Below are 20681 nucleotides of genomic sequence, written 5' to 3' on the forward strand. Positions count from 1 at the left end.
CCACAGCTTGACTGACGTTTCCGTCGGCGCTTGAAAAGCAAGTCCCAACTTCTGCAGCGAGCAACGCCTCTGAAGTGGTGCCGACGGATCCACAATGCAGTTCGGCAATGCCTGACGTCACCCATGCAAAGTGAATGGGAAGCGTTGAAGCTGACGCCCCCGATTGAATGGGGTGTAAATATTAGCGCTCCAGTATTTTTTCTGCATCCTGAATGTTTGCAAACCAGAAATTCGTCTTTACATTTCATTTAAAAATATATTGAAATAGAAAACAACTATTTTAATATTTTTAAAAATGTGGGTATAGAAATGCTATTAAATACAACCTGAGCACCTCAAACGGATGCGTTATTTTCAGAAATATATTGTATTTAGCGTAATTTAACTAAGCAGTTTGTCAGCTTTTAAATAGATTTAAGAATACAATATTTATGATATGCCAAAACCGTATTTAAAAGAATCGATTAAAACCATTTATGTTTATGTTTATACAAGTTGTTGTAATTGTTATTCAAAAATCAAACGCGTTTCTGTTTTTCCGGTTTGTAGTTTAGTTTGAGCCCTCAGAACTACACTAACCAGAAGCGCTAGCAGCGTCAGCGGAAGTTATTGAGTGTCTCCAGCTAAACACGCCGCGCAGGGTCACATTGGATACACACACACACCAATGTTTTGTAATATTAAATAGTAAAGATACTACATTATCATTACCTGCAGTGTACATGGATCCGCCTAAAGCAGGTAGAGGAAGGTTTTCATTTCCGCCAGACTTGTTTGTTGTAAATGTGTGTGCGCTGAACTACACTACTGTCTGTTTACTGTTCAGAAATGACACGAGTTTCTCTAGCGATATATTCCCGTTTACTGATCAATACATTACTGTAGATACAAACTGCCATACCAGGATTAATTCTGAATTAATCATTTAAATCACTGTAATGCCGTCAAAACATGGTTATTTTATAACACTGTCATGATTTTCAACTAAACCATACTGTGTCTGATCAGCAGCTTCTCATCAATACATTAATGTTAAAATCAATTTATAATAATATTTAATCTAATAATGTGATTAAATTCCTGTTGTGATTTATCACAAAGTCCAAAATGTAGCCATCAAACCATAATATTTATTTGAGCAATATATTAGCAGTATTACTATGAAAAATTATGTAAAATTCACTTTGTTGTATAAAATTTTACTGTAAAAGGTTATCGGAGACCCATAATCGTTCACTTTCAGATGATGTAAGTGCTCAGAGTTTGATGATGCTGCAGTGTAGGTTTAACAGATGAACATAAACATGTTTATTAACAACATTCAGGCCCAAAGGTGTCTGAGATATGAACAAAGGTAGAATTATATTTGACTGAAGTTTAACCAGACTGATGTCACTGATCATAGAAGAGTATCTGACATCAGGGCCCCGTTTCAGAAAGGAGGTGAAGTGAAAACTCAGAGCATGTTATCCCAGAAATGAGAGAGGTTTTCCATTTTAAAATGGCAGGTTTGTCAAACTTGAGACAGCAGGGTAAGTCAAGCCTGTTTCTGTAAGAGAGGTGACTTTAACTCAGAGTCAGTTACTCTGTGAACCAAATCTAGTCAGGAGCAGGGTTTATTTTCTAAACTCAGAGTTTCTGTTGGTCTCCTCCCCTTTTTTTAAAGACGAAGCAGTCCTTCTCGCCTTAACCTTATGTTTCCATCCACCTGTTTTTATGCACATTTTGGAGATGCACATAAATAACAATTGATGGAAACACCAAGATGCACATAACTTTTGAAAATACGCATGAAAAACGTATGAGCATAACTGAGTAGGATAAACTTTTATTCGTTAAGAAAAGATGCGCATAGATGCGATGGAAACAATTTTACCGAACAAATTCCAGTATGTGCATAAAAAGGTCATGTGATTTTGCTGTAAGTGTTCATGTGATGATTAAAATGTGTGTGAATGGACAAACCAGCAGGCTGAGCACATGGCCATACTAAAATGCCTTAACCATTTCAGTATTAGTGTTACTATATTATTAATGACCTCCAGAACTGTCAAGAGCATCTGTGCTCCGTGTCTGATGCCGTCAAACACCACGACGTGTTCATTGTGTGTCAGCATTGTCCTCTGATGCGCAAGTCATTTATTAAATAAAGAAAGGCGCCAGTTAATCAGGAAGTGACGATTTTGTTCTCTTTGATTCGTTGGACGGAAGCGCTGCTTTATCCACATATTTTAGTCACACAAAGAACAGTCACGTACGAGAATGGCTTGTCCCTGTTGAAAGCCAGTGAATTTAAGCTGATTATTCATTAAAAAAGGACATGTACTGTAACTAGATTAATGGGATTATTACTTGCTCTAAAAGCTATTCTTTAGTTTTGTTTACATTCTATGTCATATCAGCCTCTATCGCTGATCAGTAATGGAGGCAGACACACAAGTGCACTTTCACATCTATTAAAAACTCAACTTTAGACATGTTCTCTTAAACTGATCAGTGTGTGTAAAAGTGGGAACGTTAAATTCAACATTTCCCCTGATCATTGAGTTCAGGTTATCTGCATTCCTGTTTTGTCAGATTTGTTGTAGAACTGTTGCAGTACCCTATTTTATGTCAATTAATGCAATTACATCTGAAATAACTTCAAAATTACAGCCAATTCCCCACTTTATCAAGTGAAATGGTAATAAATGTCACACTTATTTAACATACTTTAATATTTTAAATGTAATCTTGCACATTAACTTGAGCAGCTGTTTTCCCACACTAGCTGTCTCTGTTTGACTGATGCAGTGGTGCTGCGGTTTTAAATATATGCTCATATCTGCTGTACCTCTGCATGAGCAGATCAAGTTCAGCTGGAGACAGAAATGCTGATCTCTTTTTTCAGATATTGCCTGGTATCCATTGATAATGCCTTTTTATAGACGCGGTGTGCGCGGTTAAGTCTGAGTTAGTCTACTCAAGGTTGATTGACCTAACTCGGATCAGCTGTTCTGAAACCCAAAACTCTGAGTTTGTCTCGGTAAGTCAACTCTGAGTTCAAGTTTAAACTCAGAGTTGGTTAAACCTCTTTACTGAAACAGACCCCTGAAGCTGCTCCAAATATACAGACCGGCCCCAAAATGACCACATTTTTTGGTTATATCTTTTAAAAATACTAAAACAAATTATTTTATTATATTAATATAACTTGAGCCTCATAAAAAGAAAACTGTAGTAATAATAGTGAACACTGTCGTGTTTTTGAATCATACAATCTGCTTAAGTGGTGAAGTGTAGAATACTGTTTGCGGGTCCAAGCCGCTACTCAATTGAGTTGAGAAAATATTAGTTTATGATCACTTTTTAGTCACATATTAAAGTCAAATTTCTATAAAATCATGGTGAACACTACAGTTTGTGGACTTGCTGCCTCACAGACAGTGTTGGGGAGGTTACTTTGGAAATGTAATAGATTACAGATTACCCTATTTAAAATGTCATAAGTAGTGTACCTTTTCAATTACTTTATAAAAGTCACTGATTACATCTGATTACTTTTACATTTCTAATGGACATTTTCAACTAAATCATTTTCAAGCATTTACACCAAGCAGGGGTGAGCTTACAGTAGCTCTGTTTACTGTTACAATCTCAACATCTTTCATCACTTAAAGTAAGATTATATTAAGTTAAGAGTACAGCCACCACAAAACCAGACCTTATAACCAAAACATTGTTCAGTTATTTACTGTAAATAATATGCTGCACTAAACAAACAAATGATAGAATATAACAGCAAAATCCAATAAAACCAGCTGTTACACATTTAAAATACTATAATTTATAGCAGAGGGAAATATTTAGGAATGAGCATTATATTACATATATATATTTACAACTCTTCAATAATAAATTACACTACATAATGTAGTATCATTCGTAACTGTGTGTGTGACGGTATGGTTTGTTTGTTGAGCAGAAGAGCCGCACCTGAGGCACGTGGAGAGAGACGTGCTGATCCCAAAGATGATGAGAGAGAAGGCCAAAGAGAGATGTGTTCAGCAGGTGGACGGTATGGACATACACGCAGACACATCACTCACTTATACATACATACATACACACACACACACACACACACACACACACACACACGCATATACATACACACTCACTCATACACACAAACTCACATATACACACTCACTCATACACACACACACACACTCACTTATATTCATACACAGGGGCACCAGCTGGATTTTATTCAAAAGTACGCACAGATCTAGCAGCAACCCCCCCCCCTCCCTCATCTATTTGCAGTTTAACCTCCTCCTCCTCCTCCTCCGCCCGATCATATCCATCTGTTTAAGCACTTCCTCGTTGTTGAGTTTTATGTCAGGATGAATGTTCATGAAGTCCAGTGAGCTTCAGGCACCTCAAGATGCTGAAAGACCACTCTGCAGAGGCTGTGGACATAGTTAGGAGGACTTTCAGTATGCAATGGAAATTTGGGAAAAATGACGCCATGTTTGTTATAGTCACAAAACACCAGGGGCCTCATGTACAAAGACTTGTGTTGAGTTCATACTAAATCATTGTGTACAGACAAAGCTGTAAATGTGTGTACGCAGTAAAAGATTCAGATGTATGAAACACTGCGTACTCTGAATCCCACGCATATTCTCTTTGTACATCCGAATTAACGTAAAACTGAGCGCACGAGAGCAAAACCCCTCCTTGCCTCCTCCCCCTAATGAATATGGTAATGAGTCTACTTTGGCAAAACCAAATGAAAAACCAATGGCAAAAGCAAGCGAGAAGAGAAACTTCCCAGAATAGGAATTGGAGGTGCTCCTATCGGAGGTAGATCGGAGAAAAACTGTGCTATTTGCAAGTTTGTCCTCCAGAATTAATAACAAAAGAAAAAAATAGAGTGGGAGAGTTTAGCTGACGTGGGTAATGCAGTGGGGTCTGAACATCGCACTGTGAGTGAATTAAAAAAGAAATGGTCTGATGTAAAGGTGCAGTACGAGGGCCGGGAAGTGCAAAATAACATTAAACGTTTACGAAGCTCGAGACAAATTTACATTTTGAAAAACATTTTTACCCATCATAAGACACAATTACACAGGAAAAACTATTTCACCAAGGACCAAACAAATTTACAATATAGAAAAAATTAACAAGACGCAAAACACTTTTACCAGTCCCAAAACACATTTACAATTACAGATTCCTTACGGAAAGGGAATCTATCATACACTGGAAGTGACCCGGAATGTACCACACACTGGAAAATATCAGCTCGTGTGTGACTTTGTAGACACAGGTTAACATGAGTCTACAACTATAAAAATCATGGTTTGACCAACTGTGATGCAACATATTAGAGCTATTCTGAGACAATGTCCGCGTGAGAGTATGTGGAAACATGTAGATGCGAGTACATGGAAACAATCAGAGCACGGCATATGTTGACTGATAAAGATATCAAGACCGACATCACCATATAGACCTGGTTCAAATCAATCAGTAGTTTACAGTAATATTACTGAAATATTCTGGACTGAAAATGCTTTGTACGGTGTCTTTTTAAACGGTTGTACTACAGTATGCAACCGAACCAATGCTGATGAAAGCAATGTAGTTTAATCAAAAAGCAAACTGAGCATGTGTGCAGAAAAAACACACCCGTGCGCCACACGCACCGCTCCTGCTTAACGCTGAGGCGCTGCTCTGCTCCCGGTGTTCAAGCATTGTGAAACCGGCGTAATAGTCTTTAATGCGGAGATGTCGTCACGCAGTGAGTTTTGCAAGTCAACAAAACAAACTTTAGATAATACGATGTGATCATATTTAGACTAAGCATGACTCCTGATAGATTTTTTTTGTATGAAGCAGAAAGGAGGGATGAAGTCAGGGAGGTTAGACTTAATAAACCTAATTCTCGGCTATAAGACAACACACAACAGATAATTCTATGGACATCTGTTTTTGTATCCTATTGAATTGTCGATAGCATTTCATTCTATTAAAATTAATATTCATGCAAAAGATTTCTTCTTTGTGTCTTTAGATTGTTTTCCAGTTACATTTAGGATTAATTTCTGTTATTTATTTAGAATAATAATTGTATAATAACAATAATACTGTTTATTTATAATTATATATATATATATTGTTAACATGTATTTATTTTTTAAAATTTATTTATTATTATAATTTTTATTTTGAGGGGTGCTGTGCCTCAGTAGAGCTTTAAGTCTAGCAACGCCCCTGGGTGTATTTATTAGTTATTTATTTCATCAAATACAGTTGGGAATAATAACTAGCATTGCGAGACTTCAATATTGGCCTCGTCAGGAGCATCTTCACTTTCTCCTGCATTCACTGGTGTGTTTGTGTTAAAGGGTAAAACTGATCAGGCAGTGGACCTGCACTGTCATAAACCAGATAATGTGACTGAGGGGAATCTGCTGGAGAGAAATCCTCCACTTCCACACAGCTCTCCGAATCGCTGTTCATCTCTCCTGCGCCTGTGTTTGGGTTGCCAGCCGCATATAATGAAACTCCCCTTTTCATGCAAACCCTTCCCTCTTTCGCCACTCCCACCTAAACAAAGCTGGACTCGACCACTTTCCTGACTTTTTTAGAGGTGTGAAAACACCCTGCTGAGACATGGGGGTTGGTGGGGGTTAATAGCCCTTTAAAACCTGACGAATGTCGCTGCTGCTGCGTCTTGTATCATTAGCCGCGTTTCCACTATCGCTCCTAAAGCGAGCGAGCCAGGGCGAGCCAAGGCCAGTCGCGTTTCCACTATCACTTCCGGGGCGTAATCGGGCCAAAGCAGGGCTTCCTTGGGGCCAGCGTCCGGCCTTTTCGGCCCGCCGAATACCTTGGGCCAAGGAGGGCCAACTGGGGCTTCGGGGCGGGGTTACGTACAAAGGCGGAGTTTTCCTGTCAGGTAAAGAGGAGACAAGATGCTTTCTTCCCTTACATTTATTTTGCTATCGCGCTTAATCAACTCGCTAAGAAGAAGAAAAAATGGATAGCAGACAGTACTGGTCAGTTGAGGACACCAGGGCTCTTCTGAACATTTGGGCCGAGGAAAATGCCGCCGAAGTCGAATGTCCTTATCCAGGGATCGCTGTCTGGCCTTACACCAACAGACCACAAACAGTAAAAAAGCAATCGCTTCGGTGTTCTCCATCTTCCTGCTCTCGTAGTGATGCCAGGTTGTGTTTGTGGTTATAATTTGAGTTTTTTGTTCCCGCTGAAGTGGGCGGGTTGTGTGACGTTTGATTCGGGGGAAGTTCTGGGGGCGGTGTTTGCATGACGCGCTGCGAGCAACTAGCCCGACAGTGGAAACGCGACATGATTTCGGCCTCATTTCTCAACCTCCCGGGCTATTGGCCCGGCCTGGCCCGATTAAAGCCCTGTCTCGCAGTGGCCCGATAGTGGAAATGCGGCTATTAAATTGCCTCCAGCTCCAGTTTAGTATCAGCACTATCTCGATTAAGCATCAGTGTTCCAGACTCATTTTTGATCTCGTGCCACATGGTTTCAGATTATTCTGACAGTTCGTCCTGCAGCAAATACTGGCCTTACAATCGTGTGCCAGGCAAACTCACTCTTACACTTCAGAAGTGAGGTGATCTATAAAGGGAATAAACAGATTGCGTCGCCAGTATTCATCTGGTAATGCTGCTGGTGTGTTTGACCGCTTTGTCTGCATGGTTAATAAGCGAGAGATCGAGGGATTGATGTGAAGTTTGGCACCCAGCTCACAACTTGATCCCACATTTTTCGTAACGTTGCGTCTTCCCTTTTATTTTGAAGCTGCGTCACTAATGCACTGGCATTACTAGCAGCACTTGGTACATCACAAGTTGGGTTTTGCTAAGTGGCATCAGATATTGTAGTAATCCCTGAATCACAATAATGCTGATAATCAGTGTTTCACATATATAGCTGACCTTTTCCAGCTCAAAAGCTGTCCAAAACCCTTCCAAAATATTAGATTAATCCTTTATTTAATTTTAATGTATTTAAATTGAAATGATCCTTGTTAAATTAACTGTTATAATGTTTAACCATACAGCAACCAACACCAGCAGTCACAGAACCACAACATAACTGGATCACATGGAAACACTGCCCCCTCTCACCCACACACTGCACTTAATGTTGTGTAGGTTACACCTATTAGAGGATGTTTTACCTTCAAAATGGGGTGTGAATTCAATTCAATTCAATTCAATTCCCCTTTATTTGTAGAGCGCTTATACAATGTAGATTGTGTCAAAGCAGCTTCACATAAAAGGTCACAGTAAATAGGAACAGTGTAGTTCAGTTTGTAGTGTTTAAGTTCAGTTCAGTTTAGCTCAGTTCAGTGTGGTTTAATAATCACTACTGAGAGTCCAAATACTGAAGAGCAAATCCAACGATGCGCAGCTCTACAGATCCTGAACCATGCAAGCCAGTGGCGACAGCGGAGAGGGAAAAAAAAACTTCACTAATGGCGAAAGTAAAGGAAAAAAAACCTTGAGAGAAACCAGACTCAGTTGGGCACGACCATTTTAATTTCTCCGCTGGCCAAACGTCTTGTGCAGAGCTGCAGTCTCAGTGGCGGAGGCTGGAAGCTGGCCTCAGCGAAGACTCGTCTGTCTCTGGAGCGTCACAGGAATCAGTCTCATGTTCTCCACTCCTCCATGACCATCACAGTAGCTGCTCAGGATACAGCCTGGTCCAGGATATAAAAACCTTGGGATCATCTCGTCGTTGGTCTTGGATCGAATCAGTGACTCTGCATAGTCTGAGGGCCTCGGGAGGAGTATCATCATGTAGAATTCATCATGTTTGGCATTTAATATTCTTTTGGACATAATTAGGTGCTGCTTGTTAGTCAGACAACACTTCTATGTTTGTTCTCTGAAATAATGATCGATAAAAGTGTCTTGATAAACCACTGCGAGCTGAACTGCATGCGCTGCGTGATGCACGTGCATGTGAAGGGGAGTCAGATTTTGATACAGCTTTCCTTCACCTCCTCTGGAGGCTGGGCCCACGCTGTTTCACGATATGCACTGGTCACTACAAACTGAATGGAGTAGGAGCACACAGTTACGTTTTGTTAAATAAGTTACATATCAGATTTACCTTTCAAAACCGCCCACATTTTGTCAGCCTGCCTATGCCCCTTTTTAACCCGCACAATCAAGTTCAAAACTGCACAATCTGGCAACACTGCTGATAATGAAATGGAACAGTCCATTGTTCTGCCTAGAGACTTTGCTGTATTGCAGGTCCTGGGGTCCCCTTCTGTCTTCAGTTGATCCATTATCACGTACTGTAGATGTGCTGGTAGTTTTGGATGACAGTGCTAATGCACATATTGTGCTGACAACAAACTTTTTTAGACGCTGTTTTTGTGCTGCTTTCACCTAGGTTTATATTAATATAGGATAATATTATTAATAAAGTAAAACATTTGTATTAATATTTAGCCAAGTAATTAAACCCTTTTGTGTGGTCATTTTTATCTACTCTGGGCTAATTTTGAGTCTTATTTTGGCCACAAGTTTCTCTGTATTTCAGCAAATGTGATGATTTTTGCTGACGAATGTTATCTTGCCACATATTTTGTGAAAATGCTTTGATGTGTTTTAAAAAGTCAATAATACACCGGACAAATTGACTCCGCTTTGGTTATGTTGGGGCTGTTTTTGCCCCATTGACATCCATTATAATCACATTTATTGATTGTACAGACATGACAGGAGACAGTATAATCATGCATTCTTGACTATTGCTGGTTTTCCCTGCTGGGGAGTTTGTCATTTTCATGGTTGATTATCAGTTACAGTGCAAAAACAGCTTAGTTTCTGGCTTCTATATGGAGTATAGGGTGTGTCTGAGTGTGTGAGAGTGTGAATGAGACCTTTGCGCATTTACCTTGATATGTCTGAGAAAATCAGAATAAGCCCCTCAGCTCTCTGAACACAGTAAATATAGTACATGTATTTCTACACACACACACGCACGCACGCACACACACACACACACACACACACACACACACACACACACACACACACACACACACACACACTATAATCTGCTGTTTTACTCCACTGAACTTTACTACACTGAGCATCTATTGTAGTCTCGCTGTCTGTAGCACACATACACACACACACTTCATCTGTTCTTCTGACCACAGTTACGGTCACACACTGTTTATTTTCCATCTCAGGCTGAGGAAGATCAAAGGAACAAAACGCTGATTATTAAAACATGTTTGTGTTGATGTGAAACTCATAGCAGTCTGCAGGATTACTCTCTCTCTCTCTCTCTCTCTCTCTCTCTCTCTCTCTCTCTCTCTCTCTCTCTCTCTCTCTCTCTCTCTCTCTCTCTCTCTCTCTCTCTATATATATATATATATATATATATATATATATATATATATATGTATATGTGCACATACACACACAGTTGAAGTCAAATTTATTCACCCTCCTGTGATTTATTTTTCAAATATTTTCCAATTGAAATTAACCTAACTTGCTTAGTTAACCTTAAGCCTTTAAATTTCACCTTAAGCTGAATACTATTAACTTGAAAAATATCTAGTCATCTATTATATACTATCTACACTCCCTGACAGTAGTCTTGTTGTGGATCTCAGTTGCAAGAGCAGCAGATAATAACTCGACTTCTAGTTGATCATGTGTAGAGAAGGATTTCTCTGCTGAATCATCTGTTGAGCTGCATCCCAATCATGCATCATGGAGCCTAGATTCTCACAGAATTCAGTCAAGTTTCAGGTTTTCAGTCGAGTATTCAGTCGAGTATTCATGGTTTGGGGTCTACATTCAGTATGGGGGCGTGCGAGAGATCTGCAACATCAACAGCCTGAGGTATCAAGACATTTGTGCTGCCCATTACATTACAAACCACAGGAGAGGGACAATTCTCCAGCAGGATAGCGCTCCTTCTCATACTTCAGCCTCCACATCAAAGCTCCTGAAAGCAAAGGTGCTCCAGGATTGGCCAGCCCAGTCACCAGACATGAACATTATTAAGCATGTCTGGGGTAAGATGGAGGAGGAGGCGTTGAAGATGAACACAAAGACTCTGGGAGTCCTGCAAGAAGGCTTTCTTCACCATTCCAGATGATTTTATTAATCAGTGATTTGAGTCATGTCAGAGATGTATGGATGCAGTCCTCCAAGCTCATGATGGAGTCAGACACAATATTCATTCTGTTTCCACTGCAGCATGAGCACATATTCTATACTGGACATTATTGAAGGTTCAGTGAGCAGACTTTAGTCTAAGCAGAGTCAGACCTTACTGTCCTAATCAAATCATGAATAATCAAGACATGATCAGATTTTATTGTGCTCAAATAAGAGTCATCTAGAGGCCTTTACCTTTCATATAACACACTTCTGATACCAAATCATCAACTAGAAGTCCAGTTATTATTTGTGTTCCTGAAACCTGGATAGCCGACTAGACTTTTGTCAAATAGTGTGCTGTCATCATGACATTCAAAGATAAAAGAAATGAGTTATTAGAAATGAGTTATTGAAACTATTATGATTAGAAATGTGGATATTTGGACAAATACATATTTGCCTGCAGATGGGATTTCTGAAATAATCTAAAGTGTGTGCGTGTGTGTGTGCGTGTGTGTGCGTGCATGCTTGACTGCGTGTGTGCGCGCCTGTCCATCCGTCCCCACTCCAATCATGGTTTAGTCCAGCAGTCAAATCAGATCAGATTTTAGTTTTAAATATTAAATAGTTTATTGATTATTTTAAGAACACAAATGATGTAAAACAGGGATATATGGGGAAAAGATAATAATAATAATCTTATTATAATCTTAATAATCTTAAGTAATAATCAAATGAATGACAATCATTTTAAATAAATAAATAAAATACAAAGGGTGTAAAAATACAATATAATTAAATTAGGATAATAATAATAATAATAATAATAAAGGTAAGAAACACATTTTATAATTACTGTAATAAAATGTCATGGTTAAACAGCACTTGGGAAATATTAGAAAAATAACTAAAATTCTACAAGAAGGTGAATAATTGTGTGTGTGTGTGTGTGTGTGTGTGTGTGTGTGTGTGTGTGTATTATAAGTGATTATTTTCTGAGTAATTCATTGTTTTCTTTTAGAGAGGGTCAAATGATCATGTGAGTGTGTGTGTGTGTGTGTGTGTGTGTGTGTGTGTGTGTGTGTGTGTGTGTGTGTGTGTGTGTGTGTGTGTGTGTGTGTGTGTGTGTGTGTGTGTGCATGAGTGTGTGTTCAGCATGCGTGGGTGTGTTTCTCACATGCATCATGTGTGTGTGTGTGTGTGGGCGTGCTGGAAAGCCCCTGTGCTGTATTCATTCACACCTCTGTCTGCTGTGTCGGCCGCAGCTCTGCGTCTGCTGCATGTGAGTGTGTGTGTGAGTGAGTGTGTGTGTGTGTGTTTGTTGAACTGTTCAAAGTGTCTGCTGGATCCTGCAGAGTTGCAGCTGAACACACACGTGCTCATCACGCACACACACACACACACACACACACACACACACTCATCATCTCGTCACTGCTGCATTTCCTCTGTTTGTTTGTTTTTGTCAGTTTTTTCCTCAGTTCATTGTTTTCCCTTTTCTTTCCTTCTTTCTTATTTTCTGTCTTTTTATTTCTTTAGTCTAATATTATTTACTGTCATCATGACAAAGAGAAAAGAAATCCATTATTAGAGATGAGTTATTAAAACTATTATGATTAGAAAAAAAACTTCTTTCCATTGAAATTGGGGAAAAAATATACAGGAGGGCTAAAAATTCTGACCTTAACTGTGTATACACTCACCGGCCACTTTATTAGGTACACCTGTCCAACTGCTTGTTAATGCAAATTTCTAATCGGCCAATCACATGGCAGCAGCTCAATGCATTTAGGCATGTAGACATGGTCAAGATGATCTGCTGCAGTTCAAAGCGAGCATCAGAAAGGGAAGAAAGGGGATTTAAGAGACTTTGAACGTGGCATGGTTGTTGCTGCCAGACGGGCTGCTCTGAGTATTTCAGAAACTGCTGATCTACTGGGATTTTCACACACAACCATCTCTAGGGTTTACAGAGAATGGTCCGACAAAGAGGAAATATCCAGTGAGCGGCAGTTCTGTGGGCGCAAATGCCTTGTTGATGCCAGAGGTCAGAGGAGAATGGCCAGACTGGTTCCAGCTGATAGAAAGGGAACAGTAACTCAAATAAGCACTCGTTACAACCGAGGTCTGCAGAAGAGCATCTCTGAACACACAACACGTCCAACCTTGAGGCGGATGGGCTACAGCAGCAGAAGACCACACCGGGTGCCGCTCCTGTCAGCTAAGAACAGGAAACTGAGGCTACAATTCACACAGGCTCACCAAAACTGGACAATAGAAGATTGGAGAAACGTTGCCTGGTCTGATGAGTCTCCATTTCTGCTAACACATTCGGATGCTCGGCTCACAATTTGGCCTCAACAACATGAAAGCATGGATCCATCCTGCCTTGTATCAGCGGTTCAGGCTGGTGGTGGTGGTGTAATGGTGTGGGGGAGATTTTCTTTGGGTCCATTAGTACCAATTGAGCATGGTGTCAACACCACAGCCTACCTGAGTATTGTTGCTGACCATGTCCATCCCTTTATGAGCACAGTGTCTCCATCTTCTGATGGCTACTTCCAGCAGGATAACGCACCATGTCATAAAGCTCCAATCATCTCAGACTGGTTTCTTGAACATGACAATGAGTTCACTGTACTCAAATGGCCTCCACAGTCACCAGAGCTCAATCCAATAGAGCACCTTTGGGATGTGGTGGAACGGGAGATTGGCATCATGGATGTGCAGCCGACAAATCTGCAGCAACTGTGTGATGCTATCATGTCAATATGGAGCAAAATCTCTGAGGAATATTTCCAGTAGCTTGTTGAATCTACGACACCAAGGATTAAGGTAGTTCTGAAGGAGAAAGGGGGTCCGACCCGGTACTAGTCAGGTGTACCTAATAAAGTGGCCGTATCCAATACTATATGTCTGTCTGTAGTTACACTGTCCCGACTTTCTCTGATTTGGGGTTGTGTGTGTGTATATATATATGTACGTACATGCATACATACACACAACCCCAAATATATATATATGTTTGTGTGTGTTTGTGTGTTTGTGTGTGTGTGTGTGTGTGTGTGTGTGCGTGTGTGTGCGTGTGTGCGTGTGTGCGTGTGTGTGTGTGTGTGTGCGTGTGTTTGTGTGTGTGTGTGTGTGCTGTAGTTAGTATTTCTGCATCACAACATCAGGCTGATATGTATGAGATTAGTCTCACGCTTCTGCTCTCAGCGATTGCTTCTGCTGGATCTGCTCTGCATACAAATGAAGACCATCATCATCATCATCATTATTATTATTGTAATGTAATATGTGTATTTATATAGCTCATGTATCGTGTATGGCCATACACCAAAATCGCTTCACAATCATGAGGAGCGGGGGTCTCTCCACACCACCACCAGTGTGCAGGTTTACTTGGATGATGCTCAGGCAGCTACAGGACAACAGCACCAGTGCTTCACCACACACCAGCTATAGGTGGAGTGGAGAGACAGTGATGGAGCCAATTCAGTGGATGGGGATGATTAGGAGGCCATGATGGGTGAGGGCTGATGGATGGAAATTAGGCCAGGACACCGGGTTTACACCCCTACTCTTTACCAGAAGTGCCATGAGATTATTACTCACCACAGAGAGTCAGGAGCTCGGTTTAACGTCTCATCCGAATGATGGCGCTCACTGACAGTATAGTGTCCCCTTCACTACACTGGGGCATTAGGACTCACACAGACCGCAGGTTGAGCGCCCCCTGCTGGACTCACTAACACCATTTCCAACAGCAGCCTAGTGTTCCCATGTGGTCTCTCATCCAGACACTGACCAGACTCAGCCCTGCTCATCTTCAGTGAGGGAGCGCTCTTTGTGCAGGGTGATGTGGCTGTGGTATATTATGTAATGACGGTCAGTTTCTGCAGTAGCTTTGAGGAGTGTAATTAATGCTTGATGGACACACACGCACAGTCTTGCACACACATACATACATACATATACACACAGACACACACACTCATGCAAACATGCACAAGCACTTACATACACACATATACACGCACACAAACACATACACTCACAGGTGCACAAACACACACGCAGTTACACTTTCTGTGGTTTATGAGGCCTTGCCACATGCATAGTGTATTTTATACAGTATAAGCTCTTATTATAAGCCCCTCCCCTAACCCCACCCTCACTCACACACACACCTGTGGACAACTTTAAATGTACATAAACCAGCTCATACCACAATTTCATGCACTTTTGTTTCACACACACACACACACTGAATGGCTATCAGTGTTTAAAAGAGAGGAACAGCATTAATGTGTGTGTGTGTGTGTGTGTGTCCAGCGTTTAACGTCTGCTGTAAAGACTCGGGTTTCTTCATGGTCTTCAAGTGTCGTGAGGAGAACGCGGCGCTGAAAGAGTGTTTGACGCAGCAGTGAGTTTCTCGTCTCCTCATGCACACACTAATAATCACGTCTCCTCAGATTAGATGTTTATCCTCAGCATGTTGTTTTGACTGAATTCAGTGAGTTCATTCTCAATATTTTCCTCAAAACTCTACAAAATCAGTTCTTTTATTTGAGTTTTCTCTAAATATGATATAAAAATATCGACCTGGTTTACTCCGTCTGAGTTTAAAGGGTCATGAAACCCCAGAACACATGTGTTGAGCTGTTGACAGTCATATATGCGTCTCATGCTGCTATAAACACTATCAGGACACACACGTTACACTAACAGGTGACAATTGGTTGTGTTTACGTTGTTTTGAGCAAATTGGTTCTTCTGGTTTAAAAAAGAAATGTAACATTTTTACAAACTTTTTGACATTTATTTTCTAAAATTAACAAGTGTTAAACATGACGTTCTCAACATTTTATTTCAATATTTCAAGCTAAATCAAAGTTTTTCCTTAAACACATTTCTGAAGAAGAACACGTTAAATTTAGAGTAAAATATTGAGCATGAGCACATTAAACTCAGAGAACATTTTATTTTTCGTAAAATCTCAACATTTTATTATGACATTTCCATTTATTCCTCAACAAAACTACTTTATTCTCAAAATTCAACACGTTTGTTTGCTTGAAGAACACGTTACATTTAGAGGAAAATGTTGAAATGAAATGTTGAGAATAAAAATTCACAGAACAAAAGTTGGACTACAAACACATTTGTTTTTGCCTTCAATATATATATATAAACATATAGTTGCAATCATTGTTATTCAACCCCCGGAATTATAAGCCCCCCTGTTTATTTTCCCCCAGTTTCTGTTAAACAGAGAGCAGATTTCTCCAACACATCTCTAATGATAATAGTGTTAATAACTCATCTCTAATAACTGATTTATTTTCTCTTTGTCATGATGACAGTAAATAATATTAGACTAGATATTCTTCAAGACACTTCTATACAGCTTAAAGTGACATTTAAAGGCTTCACTAGGTTAATTAGAGTAACTAGGCAGGTTAGGGGAATTAGGCAAGTTATTGTATAATGATGGTTTGTTCTGTAGACTATTGAAAACAAATATAGCTTAAAGGGGCTAATAATATTGACCTTAAAATGGTGTTTAAACAATTAAAAACTGCTTTTATTCTAGCCGAAATAAAACAAATAAGAGGAAAAAATATTATCAGACATACTGTGAACATTTCCTGAATCTGTTCAACATCATTTGGGAAATATTTAAAGAAGAAAAGAAAATTAAAAGGGGCGATTGAATGGGGTTGATTAACAATGATTGCAACTGTATATATATTTCTCAGAATGTAATGAGTTTTTCCTCAACATTTTATCTTTTGCTTTTATTTTCAACATTTGATTTTGACATTTTTATTCTCGAAATGCAGCAGCTGTTTTTTTTTCCCTCAAAAAAAAAAAAAAACGGTTTTGTTTTTCTGAATTTGACTTCCTGCATTTGATTTGGACATTTTTCTTGAATATTTATTTCTTTAAAAAGCAACCCCTTTATTCTCAAAATGCAGCTCTTTGTTTTCTTGAAGAACATGTTAAATTTACAGAATAAAATGCTGAAATAAAATGTTTAGTATAAACTAATTCAGAGGAAAAAAATATTTTGAAGGAAAAGTGAGAAATAAGTTTTACTCCAAACAAGTTTGACTGCAACATTTTCTTTGTCTGGATTTTTTTTTCTCTGGTTTATTCTCAACATTTGATTTGGACATTTTTCTTAAAGGATTTATTTTTTGAAACAAAACCAACTTCAGCTCTTCTGTTTCTTGAAGAAGAACACGTTAAATTCAGAGGAAAATATTGAGAATAAACTCTTCAAATTCAGAGAAAGTTTTACCCTAAACACGTTTTGTCTTTTGTAGAGTCCCCTTTTCTCTGAATTTGACTATTCTCTACATTATATTTAGACTCTTAAAGAAACTTAAAGATTTATTTCTCAGAAAACACTTTTATTCTGGAAATGAACACTTGTTTTCTTGAAGAACGCGTTCAATTTAGAGGAAAATGTTGAAATAAATATTAAGAATAAACTCATCAAACTCAGAGAAAGAAACACGTTTTACTCTAAACATGTTTGTACTTTTTTCTCTGAATTAGTTGTTTTTTATTTCAACATTTGGATTTATTTCTCAAAACAACATCAGCTTCATTCTCAAAATTCAACACTTGTTTTTTTTTTTGAAGAACATGTTCAATTTAGAGGATGTTGAAATAAAATATTGAGAATAAACTGATCAAACTGAATAAATGAACACGTTTTACTCTAAACACTTCAGAAAATAACCTCTTTTTCCTCAGAATTGAATCATTTTATTCTCAACATTTGATTTAGATTTTTTTCAAAAAACAGGTTTTATTTTTCTGAGTTTGACTGTATTTCTTCATTTAATTGACATTTTTCTTACATTATTTCTAAAAAAACAACACAAACACTTTATTCTGGAAATGAACACTTGTTTTCTTGAAGAACGCGTTCAATTTAGAGGAAAATGTTGAAATTAAATGTTGAGAATGAACTCATCAAACTCAGAGAAAGAAACAGAGAAAGTCTAAACACTTGAGAAAATAACCTCTTCTCCTCAGAATGGAATCATTTTATTCTCAACATTTGATTTAGACTTTTTATTTTTAATCCAGCAAGATTTTTGTATTTTTCAGCATTTTATAATATTTCTACATTTTATTTTGACATTTTTCTTTAACCATTTATTTCCTGAAACACTTTTGTTTCTTGAAGAACAAGTTACATTTAGAAAAGAAAATGAAGTAAAATATTGAGAATAAACTCATATTCAGAGAAAAGATTTACGTTAAACATGTTTGGTCATTTTTTTTCTCAGAATGTAAAAAGTTTATTCTCAACATCTTGAAGTGGAACACATTTTCTCTATTTGTGTTATATATATATATTCCCTCTGAATTTGACTTTATATAACAGTTTGACATATTTTCTTGAAATTTTATGATTTTCGTCATTAAAAAGAATTGTGTGTGTGTGTGTGTGTGTGTGTGTGTGTGTGTGTGTGTGTGTGTGTGTGTGTGTGTGTGTGTGTGTGTGTGTGTGTGTGTGTGTGTGTGTGTGTGTGTGTGTGTGTGTGTGTGTGTGCGTGCGTGTGCGTGTGTGTTCTGCTGCAGTTATCGTGATCCGGTGTTCTTCGAGGAATGTAAACAGGAATATCTGAAGGAGAAACTGCAGTATGAACAGACCGGCGTCCCAACCAAAAGCAGAAAACAGAAGCTTCCCACCAGCATGTAGACACACACACACACACACACACACACATGATCTCTCTTTATATTCATGATTAATCATCCCTCGCTGCTCCTCACTCAATGCTCAATGCATTGAGAATCGGTGTGTGTGTGTCTCCAGGGAATCAAACACACACACACACACACAGATCTGCTGTTTTCTACAGATTTACATCATTCTTCAGTTCAGTGTGTTATAAGTGCAGATTTACTCCATTCAGATGCTGATCATTCTGATAATAATAAACACATATTTGTTTAATGTTTATCTATTGCTTATTTATAAGTGTTGAAGAGATGAAGACATTATTATTGTTTTCAACACATTTCTGCACATAATAGTGTTAATAACTCATCTCTAATAACTGATTTATTTTCTCTTTGTCATGATGACAGTAAATAATATTAGACTAGATATTCTTCAAGACACTTCTATACAGCTTAAAGTGACATTTAAAGGCTTAACTAGGTTAATCAGGGTAAAGTTAGGGTAATTAGGCAAGTTATTGTATAACAGTGGTTTGGGAAATAATTGAAAAAATATATATCTGTATTTCAGTAATGTTTTTGCCTTCAGCTGTACTGGATTTATTCTGTGAGAAATGACCAAAATAAAAGTAGAATAAATCTAAAACCTAAATCTGAAAATGCAAAGGTTTTAAAAGATTAAAATGATAATGAAATGTGTCTGTGCCTATGGTGTCAGTTATAGATGTGATATCAGAATATTTATGATTATTAATGTTTCATGATGAAGAGAACATTTGAAGAATAAACTGCATCATTCATTTACATCAAATATATTTACTGTCATCTAAGTCATTTCATTTGTGCTTGATTAATAAAAACATTGATTTCTTGTTGCTGTATTATTGATTGGTTTCTTTTATATATATATATATATATATATACTGATTTCTTGTATTCTGACCTAGCTATAAGGAAAGTATATATATATATATATATATATATATATACATACATACACACTCAGTTATGTAATTTTGATTGCATCCAAAAAAAACCTTGTATTTGCACTATATGTGTGCACGTATATATTCAAGAAATATATATATATATATATATATAATATCTCCATTATGTTATAAAATAAAAACTTGGATGCAAGTGCAAGATCCATTAATTGCAATGAATCGTTTGACAGCATTTAATATTAATGTGTGTGTGTATTTTTAAATGTAATTCTGTTTTAACATTGAAATGCTAAAATGTCATATGTATACCCTTGCAATCCAAACATAAGCTTTAATGTTAAATAGAAACAAAGATAACATAAAAAATAATTATAAATATAAAATAGAAATAAATGTAATTAAACAGTTATTATGGACTAGTTATTATGCAAAAAATATGCATATAGCACTATATACATATAAAAATGTGCATTACATTTTATTTAAAACATTAGAATTACAGATATGTACGTTCATTATACATAACATCAATAAAGCTGAATATACAGAGTTTTATTATGATTTTAACACACTAATCCACCTTTTAAATACATTTCTGCTGTACCATGTTATATATATATATATATATATATATATATATATGTGTGTGTGTGTGTGATGTTAAGAGACAGAGATCAGCTCAGTTTCACATCGACTCATTTATTGAATATTTACAAACACTTCAGATTCAATATAGTGCTAAAAAATTATCTACTGTACATTGCATTTTGGTTGAAGAGCGGATCGTGTTTAATGACAAACCAAAAGCCCCAGAATAAATACTCATTATTTACACCAACGACACAGAAAAGAG

The 20681-nt window shown here is 37.8% G+C and overlaps 1 protein-coding gene across 1 annotated transcript; it reads left to right on the top strand.

The window, feature by feature from the left end:
* Positions 1 to 614: 614 nt before the first annotated feature.
* Positions 615 to 19608, top strand: cmc1 (C-x(9)-C motif containing 1). Its single transcript, XM_056476178.1, has 4 exons — positions 615 to 741; positions 3965 to 4057; positions 15507 to 15597; positions 18777 to 19608. Exons 1-4 carry the CDS (start codon positions 723 to 725, stop codon positions 18895 to 18897), a joined length of 324 nt encoding a protein of 107 aa, XP_056332153.1. The 5' UTR covers positions 615 to 722; the 3' UTR covers positions 18898 to 19608.
* The last annotated feature ends 1073 nt before the right edge of the window (positions 19609 to 20681 follow it).

The sequence above is a fragment of the Danio aesculapii genome, chromosome 16, assembly GCF_903798145.1.
Source record: "Danio aesculapii chromosome 16, fDanAes4.1, whole genome shotgun sequence".
Taxonomy (NCBI): Eukaryota; Metazoa; Chordata; class Actinopteri; order Cypriniformes; family Danionidae; genus Danio; species Danio aesculapii.